Source organism: Carassius gibelio, chromosome B14 (assembly GCF_023724105.1).
Source record: "Carassius gibelio isolate Cgi1373 ecotype wild population from Czech Republic chromosome B14, carGib1.2-hapl.c, whole genome shotgun sequence".
Classification (NCBI taxonomy): domain Eukaryota; kingdom Metazoa; phylum Chordata; class Actinopteri; order Cypriniformes; family Cyprinidae; genus Carassius; species Carassius gibelio.
This window is the reverse complement of record NC_068409.1, coordinates 13,605,044-13,628,300: the sequence shown is the minus strand read 5'-3', so window position 1 is coordinate 13,628,300 and position 23,257 is coordinate 13,605,044. Positions and strand designations below refer to the sequence as shown.

General features: G+C 38.7%; 1 protein-coding gene across 5 annotated transcripts in view; it reads left to right on the top strand.

The window, feature by feature from the left end:
• Window positions 1–23,257, top strand: part of LOC127970907 (transcription factor COE3-like) — a 102,202-nt gene that overhangs the window by 11,757 nt on the left and 67,188 nt on the right. For all 5 annotated transcript variants that reach the window (XM_052573612.1, XM_052573611.1, XM_052573615.1 and 2 more), the window contains exons 2-6: window positions 817–973; window positions 2,921–2,984; window positions 3,966–4,021; window positions 7,211–7,284; window positions 12,495–12,563. In XM_052573612.1, the coding sequence (XP_052429572.1) occupies window positions 817–973; window positions 2,921–2,984; window positions 3,966–4,021; window positions 7,211–7,284; window positions 12,495–12,563 (420 nt within the window). The remainder of the gene's footprint in view (window positions 1–816; window positions 974–2,920; window positions 2,985–3,965; window positions 4,022–7,210; window positions 7,285–12,494; window positions 12,564–23,257) is intronic.

The following is a 23,257-nucleotide window of genomic DNA, read 5'->3' as shown; positions in this document are numbered from 1 at the left end:
CTTCAGGCCTTCATCTCTCTCTGAGGCCCTGCGTCCACTGATCCAGGTATGGAAAGATGATCAGCATTTGCGTCAGTGGGCCAGGGCTGACGGTTTGATTGATAGGTGGATGTGTAGGGCTGGCGTGGAGGTGTGGGCCGCCTCCTCTCGGGTTGCGTGAAGCTCCCCGGCCTCTGTCAGTCCGTCGTTTTGCCACGCGTTCTAATCGATGCTCAAGTGCGAGAGTCAGGATGGAGGCTTCTATCGGCTGAACCCTGGGGAGGCCCGAGCGCGTTTGACTGACAGGTCAGGGAAAGAGGAACGCAGCAGTTGCCAAGGCGAGCCGTACCCAGTAGCGTTTGGCAGCCGCAAAGGCAGACGGTGCCTTCTGGGGTCCCCCGCTCCGCGCCAGATTCCAATTGTTGAGGTGGCAGAGCAGAGAGGGGCAGACAATAGAGTTCATGGCACACACAGGGCATGAGAAAATAAGCCAAATATCTCTCCTCTAACACCTCTCAGTTATTTCCTGTTATCAGTCTTTGTAACAGCTCTAAATTCCGGTTTGTGTTTCCTGTAGTCTTTATAATTTTATATATCATATTAGGAATTATTATACACAAATGTTGTGATACACATGCTGAACGTATGAAATTAGACACTGCGGTGACTTGTCAGTGTTATGTATTTATATGCAATATGATAAGTTCATGTGAATCTGTCATTTCATCTTTCCGCAAGCTCATATTGTGAATGATTATTTGGGTTACAGTACATTAATCTCTCCATCTCTCTCTTTCCGTCTCTCTCTCTGTCTCTCTCTCTCTTTCTCTCTCGTAGTGGTGTGGGTTTGGCAAGAGCCCATTATGAGAAACAGCCTCCCTCGAACCTGCGCAAGTCAAACTTCTTTCACTTCGTTCTGGCCCTGTATGACCGGCAGGGACAGCCTGTTGAGATCGAGAGAACCTCCTACGTGGACTTTGTGGAAAAAGACAAAGTAAGCACTCTGTCACTAATAGACGCCGCTACACAACGCAACAGGATTTGTGATATGCTGGGGTGTTGCATATTGAACTTCGAGAACATGCTAAGAATGTACTGTATAATGTTACAATTGTTTTTTAGATGGACATTTAGTAGATATAAAGGTCATGTCATCTTAGAATTAAGCTTATAAATAATTCTGAAATAATTCACATGCAGCAGAGAGTTTTCATAGATCTTTAATAAAAAAAAAAGATATAATTTTACTCCCAAGATTTTACATCATCTCACACTTTTATTAGTTTCATTATTGTTGCACAGGTCAAATTTGTTAATTAAGATGTGTATCTGATCCAAGTTTTGTAGTTTTAAGAAAAGTACCAATAAAAGCATTAATATATAATTTAATTCATACTCATTGATCATGCATACTGATTATATATATAAAAAAAAAAACGGAACATTTTCCAAACCTTCTGCAACAATGTGTAATGTTTACGTACTTTCCAATAAATTACAACAATATATATATATAAATGTAGTTTTTTTTTTAGGTTAAAAAAGTTGTAAATAATTTTTTGATCATACACACTGATACTTTTTCTAAATATTTTCTAAAAAATTCCCTAAACCCATGCAACAGTTTTTAATTTGTGTGTGTTTATTTCATCAATATAAAAAAATACATATTGGTAAGATATTCCATATTTTAAATATATTCTATATGACATTAGATGTTTCCCCTTCTTTATGCAATTGCATTGTGTATATGTGAGATCTAGTTCAGGGTATCAAACTCGCATTATCATGCGAGTTGTGATTCTCAGTAGTAGCGGTACCAGGTAATACATCTAGGGGGCACCGATGAGACCACTTTTTTGCCATAAGAATTTCATTGACATTATATGCAATGTCTTTTTTTAAATATATTATAAAACACCCAGTTTTTCACACAGAGGATTGTTGTTTGGCTTATTTTTGCCCCATGTTATTTTGTTCTTTGCTTATCCTTTGAGTGTGATTCTCAAGATCAGCATCATGGGAATAAATCTTGCCCTTACCCAAAGTATTCCTCTAAAAATTGCCTGTTCACAGTACCACTTTAGCTCCATTCTGGAGTGTAGTCATGTGTTTGTACCTGCTAGCCCTGTGGTGTGTGTTGGAGGGTAGTCCTGCTCACCCCGCGGTGTGTGTGTCGGGGGGTTGTTCTCAGTAAAAGGTTACAGAGAACAGCTCCGCCCACGGTCATATGGGACGGGGTCCAGCTGGCACGGTCAGCCCTCTGTCCTCGCTGTCCGCTCACCTCCGCCATAACCCCCAACACACTCCTCCACTCCACCCTGGGTCGCTGCCAAGACGCTACCACCAAACTTGGCAGTGAGGAGATAGAGAAAGACTGACGACATTTATGGGTGTGTCATGTTCGTTATGTAAAATAACTCTCCTGAAGCCTGGATGTGATGATTAAACGTAAACCTCACAAAGAATGAAACCAATCTGGGCTCACATTTGGATGCACTGCAGTTTTTTTGCTGCCTGTGATTATTAGAAAGTGAATGAATTTGAATTACTCACTAGAGATTTTAAAATAGCCTTCAAACTAACTTTCAAATTTGTAAAAATTCTAATTCACATTGGTTTTATAAAAACACCCCTTTTGTATCTGAATGTCAATTTACACTATTGTTGAAGTAAAAATGTATCAAAATGTATCAACTTTTTAAATTAAAGAAAAATGGATAGTCAAACCTGAATAAATAAAACACATAGTTGTAGTTTTTGCTAATACTGTCATCATCGTTGCCACAGGACATTGGTCCCATAATTAGCAGCAGTGAGTCACAATTCAGATGTGAAGGTCAACATACTGAGATTACCTGTCTTGATGGTCCGTTTTTAATAGATGACAATTTCTTTTTCATTCTCATAAATTGTCCTGCTTGCTTGTGCGTTCTTTTAGGAATACAATGGCGAGAAGACCAACAATGGCATCCACTACAGGTTACAGCTTCTCTACAGCAACGGTGAGACCCATACTGCTTCTGCAAACCCTTTCCATATCCCATCAATAACAAAGACATATTGCGAGGCAGAGCCGGGCCAACTGTAAACGATATGCAACCACAATCAAGCAACATGTCTCATCACATCTGGGAGAGTATTTGAGAGCTCCATCTGTTTATCCTGAGAGGGGTTCATGCTGTTGAACACGTTTGCCACCCTTTCACAGTTTACGCTCTTGTCTAATGTCATTCCACGCTACTCACCCACACAGACACGTTAAACAAGGCCTAATTTGAGCCATTAGTTCTTAGTAAAGTACACGCACACTGGATACATAAAGAGCAGGTACGATGTTACACTTGACAATATATATATATATATATATATATATATATATATATATGTATATATATATATGTATATGAGAGACAATAAGAAGAGCTGGACCTTCCCCTGCTCTAATGATAACTTCTAGTAGTGAGTGATTTGTCTGTAGATGTGGATTCTCTGTCATCCACCAGACAGCAGGGCAGGAGAAAAGTGAGCCCTCACACTTTAAGGCAGGAAGATCATAAATAATAAAAAAAACTCCGAAGCTGAGTCGAGTTTGTTTTTGCTAAGAAGTGTTAATGGAATAGCTCAGTCAGCATGACAAGCATAACAGAATGCGCATAAGCGTACTGTAGGGAAAAGAATAATAAAACAAATTAATTTCCAAGACTTTCCATAAGAAATGAGTCCCTTTATGTAGACTTTTCTGAACAATTGGGCTTTGCGTTTGGGACTGGCTTTCTATTCTGTTTACTCAAAGAGCCTTTTAATTTGAACGCACACTTGATTCTACAATTATTTGTGTTGAAATATGGCACATTAGATTTTTCTTTTTTTTTCTTCATGCAGCTAAGCAGGATTTTATTATACTCAGAGCCTAAGAAAACATTTTGTTTATGAGATGCATGTTTTTGTGTCTAATCTGTATTTATTCCATTTTAAACCTCCAGGTATCAGGACAGAACAGGATCTGTATGTTCGATTAATAGACTCCATGACTAAACAGGTGAGTGTAGTTTGAGTGTTTTGCTTTTCTTCATTGAAAATCATTCACTCATTAAGTGTATGAAGTGTAAATATCACCACATAACAAATGTATAACTTGAATTAAAAAAAAAAAAAAAAAAAAAAAAAATAATAATAATAATAATAATAATAATAATATATATATATATATATATATATATATATATATATATATATATTGAAGGAGTGGATGCCAAGAAATACAGCACACATAAGGTTACACATTTCACTCTTGCTATAACTTGATTAATAGTCAAACAAGAAATCATGTAATAAAATAATTAATATCAGTATGAAGGATATGGCAAATCGGCATCCACTCCTTCAGTCCCCCGTTTTAGATCAATGTGGGGTCTAATACCCCACAATATAAACACACTATAATTTTATACAGCATTACAAATCTCAACTGCTTGGTTGTTATATTGTCAAAAATGTAAAATATATTATTGCCTAGTGATGTATACATTTTTCTGTATATTTATTTTAGTGCTGTCAAACGATTAATCACAATTACTCTAATTAAGCGCAATTAATTGCATCCAAAAGTTTTTGTTTACATAATATATGTGTGTGTACTGTGTATATTTATTTTGTATATATAAATAAATACACATACATGCATGAATATATTTGAGAAAAATATGTTAAGTTTATACATTAAAATATTTATATATAATACCAATTATATGAATATAAATATATACATGGAAATACATAGAAATATTTTCAATATATATATATATATATATATATATATATATATATATATACATACAGTATTCACACATATATTATGTAAACAAAAACTTTTATTTTAGATGCAATTAATCGTGATTAATCGTTCCACAGCACTAATTTATTTTGTCACAAAATGTAACTATATTGCCCTGCTATTTATATAGATTTGATATACATGTACAACTTTATCCACATACATACAGTATACTCACATAAAACAAAATAGCAAGTCTCAACTGCTTGTTTTTTATTTTGTCGTAAAATGTATAACTATATTATCACCCAGCTCTTTAGATAAAACTGAATATATAGTACATCCTTACCTAACTGCCTGTTTACATCATATTCACGTAAAGCAATGTATACTAAATAGCAAATCTAAGCTGCTTGATTGCTTGTATCATCTCGAAATGTGAACTATATTGTGATCCAGCTCTAATCTGTTAAAAGGTATAAAGATATTTAGATATTATATCTGTTAAAGATGCTATACAAATAAATGTGACTTGACTAAAAGTGCATGTGATGAACCCCACATGCAAATGAAGATCCCATTAGAGATGCCTCTCATACTCTCGACTCAGTCCTGCACCTGCGTTCTTCTTTTCGTCATGAAATGGACCAGATATCAACCAGACCCCCCCGGTCTTCGTATGGCCTATCTTTTCCTCAGCCCAGCAGGTCCCACTGTCACTGTGTGTCAGCCTTTCTCAGATCAATATGGCAACCAGTTCCTCGACAAAGCATCAACCCCGGAGACCAATCAATAGGCCTTAATGTAGCTGCAGAGCCGACATGCTGGAGACAATAATCCTCCCGACAACAAAAAAGGGCTGTAACTGTGTGCGCCCGTAAAATCCTTTCCCCCCTACCCACACACGCAGGCTTTACATATGTGCATCAACAGCGAAGCTGCAAATATCGATCGAGAACAACCCGATTTTCTTCTAATTGAGAATATGACAGAGAAGGATCTTGGTTGAGTTATGCCGCCTTCAATTTGAACGTTTCCCCAAATTGAATTTTGCGAAATAGTTCAGTACTGCTAATCGAAATATTTCTTGTAAGGTGATATGACTTAATTAAGGTACCAGGAAAGAGCGTGTTTGGACTTCATGGAAGACTTGTAACACTATTCCATATCGCTGGAGTCAGACGTGCTTGAAGAACCGGGGTGGGGCCACTACTGTGGCGCCAGCGATGTGAATCAAGAACGATGATATATAAATATCGACCCGATCCACCTCCCGACCCCCTCCGATCCCAAATCCCCTCCCCCTTCGACAAAAATGGAGGATGGTGATGAAGAAGAAGAGACTTTCATAGGCATCGAAGAGAAAGATCAATAATGTAGAAGTGGTCGTTATACTAAAAGTATTGTTCCCTAGGGCGTTGGGTCAACCCTGTCTGGCCGACTGACCAGAGTTGAGTAAGATGGAAGATAGTTTGAGGTGGATTGTGTTTTGTGTTCCTTATGTATGTGTGTGTGTTTATGATGGATCCATCTTTACTGGTGATGGGGATGAGGTCTGGTAGGAAGGGGGTGAGTCCTTTAACTTCCTTGATATGCACCGGTCATCCGTCATTCAGGCCAGGCATGACAGCCCGATGACGGATGCCTGGGAGGAGTCCTCTCTTTTGGGGCCTGGCTGGCCATCTGGCTGCTCGGGATGGATGCTGTAGGGGTGAACGGGAAGATTGTTACTCCACATGAGCCCCAGCAGATTCTGGATCCCCCTTGGATCGCTGTATACGTCCAGCCCCCGATGACCAGATTTAGCTTTTAGCATATGTTAAAGTTGTCAGCATGCTTCGAACCAAAAACATGACTAATGACCAGGTGTCAGCATCCTGAACAACTTGAGCAATCAATGGTTTCAGGATGAGCTAAAGAAGGAGTTTGGCCAAGCCAGACGACAAGAGGACTGAATAATAAGGACTGAATAAATTGATCAAATGTGCCAATAAAGACTTTTATAAGGTTACAAATGATTTCCATTTCAAATAAATGTTCTCATTATGAATTTTCTGCACATCGCCATATCTTGAAACAGTTTCCACAAAAACGGTTTTAACATTGATGATAATCTGTTAATTTTCTGTAAATCAGAAAATTAGAATGATTTCTGAATGATCATGTGACACCAAAGACTGGAGTAATGATGCTGAAATTTCAGCTTCGCCATCACATTAATAAATTACATTTTGAAAACAGTTTGTAATAATATTTCAATGTTTTTACAGTATTTTTAAACAAATAAATGCGGTCTTGGTGAAACTTCTTTTAAAAACATTTACAAATCTTACCAACCCCAAACTTTTGAATGGGATTTTGAGGTTAACCAGCAAACACATTTAAAGCACTACACAAACACACTCACACACACAGTAGAAATAACATGAATTTCTCTCTCTTTCTTCCTTTTAGGCAATCCTTTATGAAGGCCAAGACAAAAACCCAGAGATGTGCCGTGTTCTCCTCACCCATGAGATCATGTGCAGGTCAGTTCATATTTACCTCTCATGTCTTATAAGATTCAAAGCACTAACATATTGAAGACAAAGTAACATGCAATTTTCAAAGTATCTTTCAATGCCTTATTAATTCCTTTTTTATTATTAACAAGAATAAAAATGTATTACACCTCGTATTACTGATCACGATTCAGTATCACTGTGTGAGAGAGGCTTTAGAAGAATATTAACATATGGTTTGGGAGTTCAGCTCACGGGTGTACCACAGGGTTGCATAGGTGGGCCTACACAATTCTTCCCGCTCCACTGTGAAGTCCTACAGGGCTTTCCTCATTACATTGACCTTAATGCAGTGTAATTATGGGTTCACAGTAGGCTCGCGTGGCTGGAGGCCTGGATAGAGGTGTACTGTCCATTAATTTTTGCCTGATGGCCATTGAAGGGGGATAAGGATCTGTAGGGAAGCAGGGCTGGGGGGTCGAGGAAGTTAAAGGGGCTCAGATGCTGGTGTCTTGGGTAACGGGGGGTAAACTTAGAGTTAATAATGTAGTGAGGGGAAATGATGGGGCTTTGTTGGGCACCGGAGAGCCGGTGGGAGAAGCAAATCCTCAAATAGAGTGCAGCAGTGATTATGTATTTTTGTAGGCCAACCCTAAAGTTATAGCATCGCCCCAGCTCCCTCAACAAAAACCCTACCGTTTTTTTTCCCATTGGCTTTTGGATTATTGTAGAAAATAAACTACGTGATCAACAAAAGTTTGATTCTTATTTGGTTCATCATTATAATCCTCACAAATGAACACAACTTTTATTGATTTTGAAGCCTAAATACAGTCGCCAGAAGTAAAAAGCTTAACATAGACTGAAAAATGGGCTAGTCCAGATGAGGTTTCTTGGTCAGTGTGATGATGTTTATTGCCCTTAGCCCTTAGCAACCCATTTAGCCACTTACTAGCATCCACATTTTCAACACAAGTAAAATCACAAGTGGGGTAATACTGATGTTTTTTGTCTTGTAGATTAAAATGTGGAAATATCTTTAGCTTGTGTTCAGACATTTAACCATATATCCATTCAAAAACCTATTGAATTTAGGACAGTGGATGTGGAAGTGTTAAAATGCCAAGTTTTGGCTTATAAAAAATATTTAATATCGAATCACTTCACATCCAATATTTTTTTAATATGTCTAATGCTAATGTTCTTTGCTTTGCTCTGAGATTTGCCAAGGAAAGAGACAGTCAATGATTATGGGGAGCCTGTTGAGTTATTAAAGTGTTGATGGGAATTTCAACACATTCCAAATCATTAAGATGGACTTTGCTAATTATGTTAATCACAGAAGTGATTCCATCTGGCTGCCACCAGCACTACATAAATCTCACAAATGCTTCACCCTATAAAGTGGACATCATCACTTCCAGAAAACTCACCTGTTTTACGCCACACAGCACTGGATGCTGGGTATTCTGTGCTATTTTCTCCCTCAAGGAACCGGGCTTTCTCAGAGATGATGATTTCATTACAGGTTCCATTTCCATAATGATGGCTCAGTTTGAGTCGGTCATTATGTGATTGAGTGTGATTATTAACTGCCTCCCCTGATGAATGGTGTGTTTCCATTCGCTAATGAGAGCGAGATGAGAGATATTTCCCCTGTCTCTCACTCCCAGGTGATAGAACTCTTTATCAAGGCCCTGACAAAGTCTGCCTCACCTGCAACACCCATCAACAGACTGAAAGCACAGCATATGGTCATGGCAAACTTGATGTTCTTGTCCCAGACATGAGTGTCCTGTGGTCCCTTTCAGTTATAATAAATAGCGCTTGTTTTTGAGATAATTTCCTTTGTGTGGTAAATGAGCTTAGAAAACAACTGTGACAGATTAATAGGCATCTCCTGTAAGCAGAGTTACAATATTGCCACATGAACATCATACTCACAGTCAACAGGAACTTTGAGGAGCGGTGTTTTGCCAGATTAAAATGGCTGGTAGAATTGTAACTACACCATCTAACAGTCACCTCTAGTGACGTGACATAGCCAAGTATGGTGACCCATACTCAGAATTAGTGCTTTGCATTTATCATTAGTGCTCTCAAGGGCACCTCAGTCATGATATTGAAGGTAAGAGAGAGTACATTCACTTCCCTCACCTACAATCCCTGCTGGTATGAGACTCGAACCCACAACCTTTTGATTACGAGTCCGACTCTCTAACCATTAGGCCACGACTTCCCCTCTTCCTCTCTTCTTCTCTTCCTCCTCTATTGGAAATCACTAAAAATTATCTTATATTCAGGCAAAATAATTTATATATAAAATTATTATATGAACCACTGTATATTACCAGTTTCAAATTATTTTTGAGAGATTCTTAAATGAATTGACATTATTTTTATTCATCGCAATTTTTCCTGACAGCTGCTTTTGGTGACATATCTAGTTTAAATCAAGAAACAGTCGATTGATAAATAAAATAAATCATAAATAATAAATGTATCTAATGTATTTTTATGAAACATTAAATATATATTTACAATATATGTATGTATGAAGAGGTAATGCATTTTCAAGATATGGATTGATTAATGTACATTTTAACATATAAATAACAATGTTTTATTTGTTTGTTTATTTAGGTTAGAAAAATTACTTTCTTTAAAATCAAGTTGTAGTCAAGTTGTTCCCTCTGAATTAAAAAGTTTTGACTTCATTATGTGTGCTCTGTAATGTACTATAGGAAGTCATTTGTCAAGGGACAGGACTTGGTATTGCGTTTAACCATTCAAGGTCCTTCCTGCTCATCCCAATGACTTGAAACTGGCACTTCAGAGTCTCCAAATGAGGCATCACAGTGGTTAGTTGGCATTGCGCGTCTACAAAATCATGGCGCGCGTTGCGCAGTGGGCACGGACTGGTCTCTGTCCGCCAGTCTGGATCAGGATGCTGAGTTGGAGAGCTCTGTCACCGGCTCTCATCCTCCAGTCAGGCAGCCTGGTGCATATGATTAGCCCTGGCCGCATCCTCTCTGTGCTTGGCTGGGTAATTACAACACTTGCCCTTTGAAAACAAGCCCTCTATTGACATCTATTCTCTCCGTCCTTCTCTATCGTTTCATGTCTTATCTTACTCCTTCAGCATTTCCCACTCTATCTGATGTTAGTCTTAAGATTCCCCAGGGAAGCTTTGAAGACTGTTTTTTTTAAAGCTCCGCTCTGATATTGTGCCTTCGTCTGATAAACCCACCTCTCTAGTTTTCAAGTGAATCTACTTCAGGATACCGGAGGTCCGTCTGGTGAGTAGGTAGCTCTTAAAGCATCTGTTCCTCAATCTCTGACTAATCAGTAGGAGCGACCAGAGCTGGTGCCTCTTTAGAGCAGCACAGCTTGTCCTGTGCTCATTTTAGGAGTTTGAGGTTGGAGAAGCCACATTTGTTTTCGTGGTTCTGGCCCTTCATCATTAGCCAAGCCAGGGCTAGCCTGCTCAGGCCCTGGAGGGAACACCATTAAGGCCACATTACGGACGCTCCGCCAAGGTTTGTTTTTGCGAACGGGGTCCGGGCCTCCCTCCGGACCTGGCTGTGCTCCTGGGGTCCAGTTTGTTTATAACACTTCTTTCGCAGTTTGAGGAGGTTGTCACCACAGCATCACCATTGGGTTTCCAATGTTAATTGGTCTCCTGGAAGTTTGCTAATGGTTCCAAGTAGCTGGGGGAATAAATTATGACGGCGCGCTCTATGGCAACAGTCACACACACAAAGAACAGGAAAACAACGAATGGTTCATGTTTTTTCAGGTTCTTAAAGATCAAACAATGTGATAAATGATTCATAAAGTCAGATCGTTTTGCATTCAGTGGTTCTGAGTGAGGATTATTTGTCAAATGGCAATCTAATGCATGACAGCATGAAGCAAGTAGGATGAATATATCAGGAGTCTTAGTGGTCTGAAAAAATCCATACAATATGATTTGAAGTTATTGCTTAGCTAATCTTAATCGAGGGTAATGATTTTTTTGTTTCAGCATCTACTTCATCATTTCATCAAACTGTTTAGATAAAAATGGAATAGATACTGCAACTCTGTGTCTCCAGCTCTACTATTCAGGAGCAGCACTGCTTCATGATTTATTTTGATTATGCTTAATCATTATGCATAAAAATAAAAAATAAAAATGTAAATATTATATTATATTATATTATATTAATATAAACTATATATATTTTTGAGAATATAAACAAATATATATATATATTTTTTTTACTTAATATGTTGAGATTTTAATAAAAAAATCTTTACATTCATATTCTTAAAAAAGAATCATATCACAGTGTAGTTTTAGTAATATTTTAATTGTAGTATACAATTACAAATCTATTATAAAAAAACACACTGTTTTTAATTTAAAAGGAGTATCTCAGTCTCTTGCTGTAAGAACTCAGTCCTGCAGGAAACACTGATGCACAAATATTTCTCTTCTGGCTAATGATCTCAAGCTGATGAGTTTAAACTTAATTGGAACCATTTTCACAAAGCAGGCGGCACCAGTGGTCTCACCAGTTTGGTTGGCAAGGGGTGAATGGGCTAGGCGGGGTGTATTTAGGGGAACCACATGCCACCAGATGAGGTGCCAGCCTGGGGCGAGGGCATGGGCAAGGGCAGAGGTGATGACAGTGTTGGAGAGGAGCATTTGGGAGAGAGCCGCTGCACCAGGACTTCTCTGGGTGCTGTCCAAACTGTCAGAGGCTGGCTGAGTGACCTTGGCGGGGGCCCAGCCCAGCTGGAGCACAGGGCGAGAGGAGAAAGAGGGCGACCTGTCAGGCAGCCAGCAGCTTGAGAAAGACTTGCCGGTCACCACATAGCTCCATCCCTATCTCTAAAAGAACATAAGAGCATAAGCATAAAAGCAAAGTGTTTTCTAAACTCGTACATAATTCTGTGGTCATTGAGTGGTCATAATTCTGCTTACAAGTCAAGTCACTGCATTTACTGCAAATACTGCATTTACAAAATCCAACTGAACATCAAGCAGCTTGAATAAAAATACAGTCACTGTTGTATATTGCTCTCAAAAACAATAGTAAATAAAAAAATATATATATACTAAGTAAAAAGACAGCGATAGATATCTTTAGGCATTGATATCAGTGTTGAGGTAGAAATTCCTAAAACATTCCAGTATCGATCCAACCCTATTAGATAGACATGTAACTTATGTGTTTTATCCATTTCAGCCGGTGTTGTGACAAGAAGAGCTGCGGGAACCGAAACGAGACGCCATCTGATCCTGTCATCATCGACAGGTAAGAGCATCTTTTATCTTCCTCTTGCCCTCCAAAATGGAAAGACTCCTGCATCTACGGGCTTCTGGAGATTTTATTCATGTCCATTCTGGGGGGCAAGTACAGCATCCCACAGCAGGACACAGCCGCCAAGTGAGTGAAAGACAGTTTGTGTACACACGCTCCTCTTGACAAACGCAGCTCTCGCAGCAACCACATTTGGGATTCTGAAACATTTAGATATATTGAATACGATTCCAAACAATTTAGCTTTTTCCCCATGGGTTAATGTTTGTAGTTTTAGGTTTGCTAACTGCTTATTCTGTTCCGAGTACCTTCTCTCAAACTCTTTACCCTGTTAACTGGTCTTCTACCCACCAAATGCATCTGTAGGGAGGTTCTGTAATGACTGGAATGGAGTGGATGCGATTGTGTGAGAGAGTGTGCACTTCCAAACAGGACAGCAGTGAGAGTGTCCTCCTAGGGCACAGGGGTCATTACCAAATCCATGTTGGCTCGTTAGACTGGCCTTGGAGCGTATCCAGCGGACAGAAGTGAAGGGAGCCGGAAATCAGTGACCCTTCCTCTTTCTCAACACACACACACACACTTACAAAAGCTTGTACACACAACCACACACAAAATCTTCTCACCTCTAGCTGCCATGGAGTGCATTTGATTGGTGTAAGGTCCGAACCTGCAGAGATGATGTCACCTTTTCATGCTCTCAGTGTCGTTTATGGAATGTACCATTATTTAGCCACTCAGTAAATGACAAAACCCTGCAGCCATTATTGTGGCCGCACCAGCAAACAAACTACCAATAATGCCAATTTACTAACAACCGACGGGGCGAGAGGACCATCAAAGGCGAGACAAAAATACGACAAAAGCGTGCGCGAGAGCGTTTGAATTTTTCATCTCTCTACAATGAGGCTGATATTGCCGTCTGAAATGTTTCCTCTGGGAGTAGTCGGAATGAATGGTGCTACGTGGGGGCTGAATCGCTGATGTCTTGCGTGTGTGTGTGTGTGTGTGCCAGCCACATCCCAACTCCTCATTACGCTGACCAAAACTCATTCTAAAGTGTTTACGGGTGACAGTGGATGCGTGTGATTTAAGACAGACCGGTCCATACGACTGCATTTTAGCGCCCTATTAAGATGGGCAGTATTTATAGGAGTGCCGCCCTGAGCTCCTTAAACCAACAGATAAATCAGTTCAGCGCGAGGGACGGCCGCCAGCCCACCATGCAAATCAGCTGTAGCGCCCGTCACTGTAAAAGGCTTAATGACGGCCATTCATCCTGCCCTCCACAGTCTCTACCTTTGTTTCAAGCACAGATCTGCTCTGTAAATCAAGACCTGCTGCGCACGGCTGTGTGGCCCCATGCATCACAAATAAGAGCCCTCGCATGCGCACGCTTGCATTAACACAACCAGACCTGGTGGCGTTCGAAGGAATCATTTTTCACGCCTGCCTCTCCGTTCGTTTGGTCTCATCAATTTTGCCCCATTGATCGTGATGTTTACCACTAATGGGGGCGATAAACAACAACAAACAAAGAGTTCCACTGGATTCCTTTTGATTTCGGCCCATTATTGGCTGTCACGGGAAATAAGGCAATTACGGCGACACAGTCACTTCCTGTCCTGCTCCGGCTTCGTGAGTCTATACTCGAGTCCACTTAGTTAGAGGTTAAGTATGGGTCAGAAAGGTCAGGGGTCGTATCTTACAACCCCTTTACTTACACGAACCGGGAAGCACTTGCATTACATGCCATTTGCAGATCAAGAAGTGCTCAAGCAATGATAGGCTGGGTGAAATATCACTCCGTGAGCTTTAAAACAGGTGTTAGTACAAGCTAATATTGCAATTAGATCGTCCAGAGAGTTCTTTTAGTTGGACAATAAATTGTGCTGTGCTGTCAGTGCTTAAAGCAGGATGGGGGAGTTTGGTCTAATTACCTCCTTGTGCCTCCCACACATCCAGCCTTGATTGTGATGGTCATAATTCACTTTTCATTTCGAGTCATCCACAAGGAGTGAAGCATTGCAATCAGTCCATAGATAAGGGTTAACATTCATTCCCATGTGACCTTAGTGGCCTTTGCTCCATGTCTGTGTTTACAAAGTCCCTCTCCTCTTGTCTTTATCAGGAAAACATGTTTTTGTGAAGGTCCTGTATGGCACAGATTAGTAGATGTGTGAAAGTGAAATTTGTTTTGTGTAATTTTTTTGCAGTCAGGAAATCTTGGGTTTTTACAATTTAATGTTTTCCACAAATTGTTACATTCATAATATGATGTGTAAAAAAAAAATGTATGCAGTAGAGCTGAGTGTGGTTGTACATATATGTGCATGTCTGTGTCAGGGCTTAACCCTGTGGGGGTAGCTGCTGGTTTTGGTTATCAGCCTCTCTGGACTCTTCCCAGCAATCGCGTTCTATTGATCGAGCTGTGCGCCCATCGGTGCCGGCCAGATTAAGAGTATAGATTTGCAATAAAAGAAGGACATTACTGGGCAGCCTGGGTAAAATTGAAAAAAATGATGAGCTCTTGGAAGTGGAGATGAGTCAGAGGTAGAAGAGAAGGGTGTTAAAGAGGCAGATTTTATGTACGTGTGCGTTAGCGACACATTACAGGAGGATACTGTACATGTATGACATTATACACTCAGGACTGGGAAGTCATTAATGTGCTTTAATATGGAATATCAAGAGGAGTGAAGCAACTGTTTTATTGATTATTCATTTTTAGAATAATAATTTGCAGTCACTTTTAGTCATAACAAAAGCATCATTTTATTATAACATGAAATGTTCACCCAAAAATTTAAATTCGTCATCGATTACTCACCCTCCACTTGTTCCAAACCTGTTTCTGTCTTCCGCTGAATACAAAAAAAGATATTTTGAAGAATTTCATCTGATGGTAGCCATCTACATCCATAATATATTTTTTTCATACTAAGCAAGTCAATGGCTACCGTTAACTGCTTGGTGACCAGCATTCTTAAGTATATATTTCAACAGCTAAAGCAACTCATCCAGCTTTGTGGTGAGTAAATGATGACAGAATTTTCATTTCGATTAATTTTAAAGAGGTTTGCCATACTGTAAATTGTTTTAGGTTGAATTTATACTAGGTCTGTCCATTATGCAGGTACGTTTTAGTGCATGTGTATGTGTGTTTTATGTGTGAAATATGAATGATCATGGTGTGTTGTAGGGGCAGGTGGCCCATTTGGCTGGTTCAATAATTCAGTATATCCTGTCCCTCACAGGGGGACCTGTCTTGCTCCCCATTCCACTCTCATACACACTTTTTTGGAATCGAGAAGAAACAAAAGAATGAATAGAAAGCGAGATCATTCTGCAGAGGCATGGCTCTAGCTGTGGCGGTGGCACTCTGATAAAAACAGTGACAGATGCAGGTGAAATGAGGCCAGTCGCATGATGATGTGGAGCGTAAAGTTCCCTTTGCGATTCTAGAATGGTCATCTCTCATTAACCCTGAGTCTATTGAGACATTTTTACCCAAAGCACCCACATCAACTGAACACAATCATTCTGTGCTTTTAGCCTACACTCTAAAATATATTATGTTTTTGTGCTTTTTTGAATTGTAAAAGTAGATAGATGACGGGAGAATTGGATAATGACGTGTTGCGGGTCTAATTAAAACCTATACCCCCCACAGAAGTGCCATATCTCAGCATGTCTTGGGAAACGACTCTGATACATATCATATCTGATGATTTCAGCACTAATCTACGCAGCCACAACCCGATGCAAACGTGTCTTTTTATCTTAGCCGTAACGTGTTGATGACCTTGAGTGGCCAACTGAGAGGATTGAAGGGAAATACGGCAGGCACTGTTTGTGTTGTAAACCTCTCCTCTTTCATGCGGGCTATCAGTTTCAACTCTCGCTACACCAGCTACACAGCCAGGCCTGCAAATAGAAAGCCACACAACCACAAGCACCTTCCCTCTCGGTTCTGTTGTTGCAGTCTCACTCTCCGCAGAGAAGCCTCCAACAGAAGGTTAACTCACTGTAACTTATCTGGAGCAACCGTTTACTGGCTTGTTGTTGCAAAGACTTTCCTTTTAAAGCTGCAGAATTATTAGTTAGTTCCATCATAAATGCATTCTATTTTCATAGCCACCGCGTTGGTCTGAATGAAAATGCAAATTCATTCTATTCCACTAGGTGCCGCTTTTGGAGCGGTAAAATTGCGGTTTACCCGGTAATGCTGTACACAAAGCAGCACTGCACTCACAAACACTGCTTTATCAGGCATTACCAACATGATGAAATGAAAATGAGACCAATCGAACTATCACCACAGATTTGCATCACGCAAAAGAGGTTTGGAAAAAACTAATTGTTTGGGAGTCATTGAGCAAGTAAGGTAAAAATAAATGCATATTATAACAATGAAAGTCAATGAAAGTGTTTTTTGACTTCGCATGCATGCTAACCTATTGTTAGGGACACCCAAAACCAAAACATGAACCTTTTATTACCCATAATATGGGCATTTTAAAGGTTTTTTTTTTTTTTTTTTTTTAAGTCAGTTTATTTGACTGAATCAGGGGTGTGGAAATTATCTGAAAAGTTGAAGAACATATTATAAACCAAATGCATGGCTCATGAATTTGACCTTTAACAACACTTTTAATTTGACACAACATCTTCAAAATATGCTTAAAAAAGCCTTGACAAAATCCACCTCCTTGCTTAATAAAGTTGTCATTTTGTACATCCAGCTACAATTTTTTCTTCACACTGTGGTCACCTGAGATTAAAGTATTCTCTACTTTAAATTACCCAAACTTAAGTAATTTTAATGGTAGGATCGGGTAGAAATAGATAACAAGGGTTTATTTTTCAGTGTGCTTTTTTATGGTGAAACATACCTATATCTGTTCTTCGTTTCTGCTGTAACACACAAAAAGCTTTGTGCAAAAGGTCTGCACTTCTACTCCCTTAAAAACAGATGAAGCAGTCGGTGAGGCTGGCAGGAGTTACAGCAGAGCGAGGGGCATCTGTAGTGCCTGTTTACTACTCTCTATGGGGAAAGTGTTCTGTTTGCATCCAGAGCCTGAGGTGAGATGTGTCTGGGAGCCTGTGGGGCCGACAACATTAGGCTCAGGCTTAGTCACAGCCTGCAGAACGGCCCCGGGCCCTGCAGGGATGGATGTGCTCCTGAGGGCCCGCTCTGATGGAGAAACAGAGAAGCAGAAAGGCAGGAATAGAAGGAGGAGGAACTCAAACAAAACAACAACTACATATCTGTCAGTTCTTTCACCATTATGCAGGGTTTCGTGCAACTTCTTCAGGGATGCTGATAGATGCTCGAAGCCAGATTCTCCACACAGCTAGGTGAGCATCGCCTCCTTCCACTGAACGCTAGAGCGTGTTTGGGGTCATGGGAATCTGATCGCCCCCCCCAGCAAGCGTGGAAGTGTTGCAGCTAAATCCACCCCTCCAGTGCCTGTCACTAATGCTAGCATTATCCCTTGCTACCCCTCTGCGATCGATCGCTTCTTCCTCATCCCTCTGTCGACATATTGCTGCCTCCTGCGGGTCTCAAAGAAGGAGTGCTGGGTGCTGTGTAATCTGGGAAAGTAAACACAGTCAGGAGCCCTCTTAGCCACACCCCAGTATTGATTAAGATCATGTAGACTCTTCCGGGATATCACTGAACTGGGCCTGAACTCAGAGTCTAACCCATATTCTGATGCCAGAGGGGTACACTATATGATTTCAGACTAAAATCTGATAATTATGCTTTGTATTTTGCATAAAACTGCTCCATTACTGTGGTAAAAACACTATAATGACTCATATAACATCTCTAGAAACAAATTATTGATAAAATGTGAAAGTTTTATTATCCAATATGTCCAGCCTGCTTTCTATCTGATACTTTCTGCCTGATACATTTACCAGAATGTATTTACTTATACATTATATATATACTGTATATGTGTATATATACTATATAAAAAAATGAAGTGTTACACAGGGATTTCTGGAAACATTAATTTATGATTAATTTTCAAAATGTTTCAATTTGACAGTATTTTACAGCAAAATAAAATGAAATACTGTTAGATTTAGAAAGAGACTTTATTAATTAATTTTTCATTCTCTTTTTTTCAATTTTTTAATTGAATACACAGTATTTATTTATTTAGTATACAAATAATTTTTTTCTATGTAGTTTTTTTTTTGCAAAATATTTTATGTATATTTTATATATTTTATTGTTTTTTAATTCCTCACTGATTTAATCAGTTCATTTATTTAAAATATTTTGAAACATTTAATGTTTAATTTAAAATCATAAAATTAGTAAATTTCAATATCTAATATGTCCAACTTTATATCTGCTTATATTTGTATATCTTCTCTCTGATTTTTAATCTTTAACAATATTTAATAGGCAAACTGTTTACCAATTAACAGATTTTTTTTTTTACCATAGCATTTTTTACATTCTTTTACTGTTAAAATTGTATTTATTTATTTATTTTGTAACATCTCTAGCATCAAATAGTTGATCAGATTTGTTAATTTCAATATCCAATGCGTCCACACCACTGTCTATCTACTCTAACTTTACCCCCCTCTTACCTTAGTTACACGAACGTCTGTCCAATTAAAAACAGTCCTAACGAGGCCCTGCTGTTTTGCATCAGAGGGTACGGTGCCATGCTTCATTAAGGTGGCTCTATCCATGGTGCTGATTCTGGCTAGCAGATGTGAAGGGGGTTTACATGCTCCTCCTTAAGCCCATGGAGATCCAGATCAGCGTGGGGCTCTGTGCAGGTCATGGTCCGGTCAAACTGCAGATGTTCTCGAGAGGTGCTCACGTATAAGAGTGGTTTTGAATACAGAATGCATATGCGGTCAAACATATCAAATTTAGTTCTGACTTAAATCTAAATCATAGTATATATTCTGGCTTTCTTTCAGGCTCTTTTAATTTTAGTAAGCGTTTTAGTTGTATGTCATGGCCTAACCAGATGTGAAGTTTCTAGTGTTGTAGTTGTTTATTTTTTTTGTCCAAAGTAATTATTTTTCTAACAATCCCACAGTTTCACATTGAATGTTTGAATATTATTATTTAGTGGTAAAATCGTATTTTAACTTCATTCAATATTAAATTATTTTCTCTCTCCTTTTTTTCTCAAAGAATATAATTTTTTCATATTTTAATATTTACGTCTTTTTTCCTCATTGAATATCTAATGTTCTATCTCTGTAACCCAACCTTTTTTCCTCATTTTATCAGTTTTCTTTCTTACTTTTTTTGCATTTTCATCTTTCAATATTTACTTCTTTTTACTCATTGAATATATGATTTTTTTTCTTTGTATTTGCTTTTTCATTTTCAGTGATTACCTTTTCTATATCATGAAATAAATGCAAATAGGTAAATATGTTTTTTATTATTTTATTGAAAATTTAACAGTTAATTTTATAGCATTTTTTGTTTAATGTTAATCTTATTATGTATTTATTTATTGGATTTTCTATAATATATCCAGATATTCTTCAAATTTTTATCAAATTTAACTCAAGCCACACCCAAGCCTGATTACTGCCAGACCTGTAGAATCAAGAAATCCCTTCAGTAGAACCTTAACAAAGTGAAGCATGCTTAAAGAGCAACACATCATGCCATGATTAAAAGAAATTCAAGAACAGATGAGAAACAAAATCATTGACGTATCAGTCTGAAAGGGTTAAAAAGCCGTTTCTATAGCTTCAGGACTCCAGTGAACCACGGTCAGAGCCATGCAGGGCAAAAATGGCATCCATTCCAATGCAAAAGCTAATGCTGACCATGAAGAACACAAATGCCCGCCTCAGATTTGCCAAAAAAATATCTTGATTATCCCCAAGAATTTTGAGCAGATATTCTGTGGACTGATCAGACAAAAGTTTAACTTTTTGGAAGGTGTGTGTCCCGTTATGTCTGGTGTAAAACCAGCACAGCATTTCATAAAAGAACAACATACCAACAGTCAAACATGGTAGTGTGATGTTCTTCGGCTGGATGACCTGCCATAATTGATGGAACCATCAATTCTGACTTTCTCCAAAAATCCTGAAAGAGAATGTCTGGTCATTGGTTTGTGTCCTCGAGCTCAAGCACACTTGAGTTATGCAGCAGGACAATGATCCCAAACACACCAGCAAGTCCACCTCTGAATGGCTCAAGAAAAACAAAAAGGTTTTGGTGTGGCCAGATCAAAGTCTGGACTTAAATCTGATTGAGATGCTGTGGCATGACAATAAACAGTCCATTCATGCTCAAACTCTTCAATGTGGCTGAATGAAAACAATTCTTCAAAGAAGAGTTGGCCAAAGTTCCCCCACAGCGATGTGAAAGACTCACTACCAGTTATCACAAACTTTTGATTGCAGTTGTTGCTGCAAAGGGTGGCACAACCAGTTTTTAGATTTACAGGACAATTTATTTTTTTCACATTGTGCCAGGCAGGTTTGGACAGCTTTTTTCCCTTAACAAATAAAATAATTATTTCAAAACTGCATTTTATATTTACTCGGGTTATCTTCATGTGAAATTTAAATGTGTTTGATCTAAATCTTTCAAGTGTGACAAATATGCCAAAAATAAAAAAAATACAGGAAGCATGTAAATCTCTTGTTTTTAGGACAAAAACGGCAATTGACGTTGATGGGATTAACGATTTATCGCTTTTTATTTTGTCACGCTGTCTATGATTAGGAAACAACGTTATGCAGTTGAACACAATAAACATACAGTAAACAATAGTGAAAGCAGAATAAAGGTCATTCAACCTCTAGAGTTTCCAACTGGATCAGGGAGTGATTTGTGAGCTGAACTCTACAGGTCCAAATCTAGTCAGCCTCACCTCCGAAATCCCACACAGCTGAACAGCAGGAAAACACAGCGGTACAGAACGTCCTTGATGTGGTTTTGAATGAGTGTGATTCATCCTCCACCACTCCATCTATGCTTTCTTTTTCCTTTCCTCCCTGCGTCCTCCGGGTCTCTCACTGTCTCAGGGTGCAATCTGGCCTTGACATGCCCAGACCAGCATATGAGCGGAGAAAGAAGCAGAGACCAAGCGAGAGGGGTGTGGAGGACAGAAGTGATGGTGTGGATGTGGGTAGAGGTGGGGTGGAGGGCAAACGAGAGAGAAAGGCAGGGGCTGGATGGAGGCAGGTGGAGAAATGGAAACGGAGTGAGAATGGAAGAGGGGGAGGGATGGAGGCCAGAAGAGATTGGAGAGAGAAAGAGGAGCAGATTAAGAGGGTATTGATTTCTATATAAAGATCCATAAATCTGATGTGGGCGACCGTGGCAGCGTAGTAGCCAGCCACAAGAGACTGCTTTAGGGACTGACCATTACATAATCACAAACATACAGATAAACACACACAGATCCTCCCATTGAGATGTTATATTGTTTCAATGAACTGATGATTGACTTCTATTGTAATTCTATTGTAATACCAGTTTAAATCAGCCAACTACAGGGAAATTACAACACAAAAACCGTTTCAGTACCATTCGAAGGTTTGGAGTCAATACGATATTTTTTTATGTTTTTGAAAGAAGTTTCTTATGTTCACCAAGGCTGCATTTATTTGATATAAAATACAGTAAAACAGTTAAATATATTCCTGTGATGGCAAAGCTGAATTCATCAGCCATTACTCCAATATTCAGTGCAACATGATATACAGAAATTATTTTAAAATGCTGATTCGGTGCTCGCAAATCATTTTCTCTGATTTTCAACTTTGAGAACATTGCTTAATATTTTTTTGTTGTGAATTTTGTTTTATACATTTTCTTTAAAAGATTCTTTGATGAATAGAAATGTCAAAAGAAAGAATAGAACAGAAGTAGGAATATAAATATTTCAAAAAGAAAGAATAGTATTGAAGGCGGAATAGGAATAGAAATATTTGGCAACAATTCAAAGTCCTTTACTGTTACTTTTGATCAATGTAGTGCACCTTTGCTAAATAAAAAGTGTTAAATGAAAATGATGACATTTGTTAAAAAAAGATTAATGATAAAGGAATCATTAAAAAAATTTTAAGCAGTATTGTTTAATATTTTATAGACAATAATATACATATAATATACATTTACTGTTTAGTGAATCAGTGAGTGATTCGTGGTCGTTAAACTCCACAGTGATTTATTATTATTATTATTATTATTAAGTCTGCCATGTGAAAACCATAAATCTGAATGTTTTGAAAAGTAATAGCACACCCATCCTCAACAACAACAACAACAAGTACAACAATAGTACAGTTAATACTTGGTTAGAAGTGTGTTAAATCTCAAACCCTGTTTGTATGAGCAATTGTAATAGTGCTGTTTGCCTTAAGTGCCTTAGTAAACACCACTAATTAGTGTCCACCATTACACAGAGAGTTTTCCCAGTGCAGGGATTGCTTGTGATGAAGCCTGGCTCGTGTCTGAGTTGTGGCGGTGTAGTTTATTGTGTTGGTGTATATGTCTGGGTCGGCCTTTGTTGTGTTATGTGCAGCTGACATAGATCTCTAGAGCCGGAGGATCATGTATATTTGATGCTTTGTTGTTGTTAGTAAGACCCCATAGTTTAAACCTCACACTCAGGTACAGTATGTATGTGCACTGTCACAAATGCACCTACTTACGGTTATAG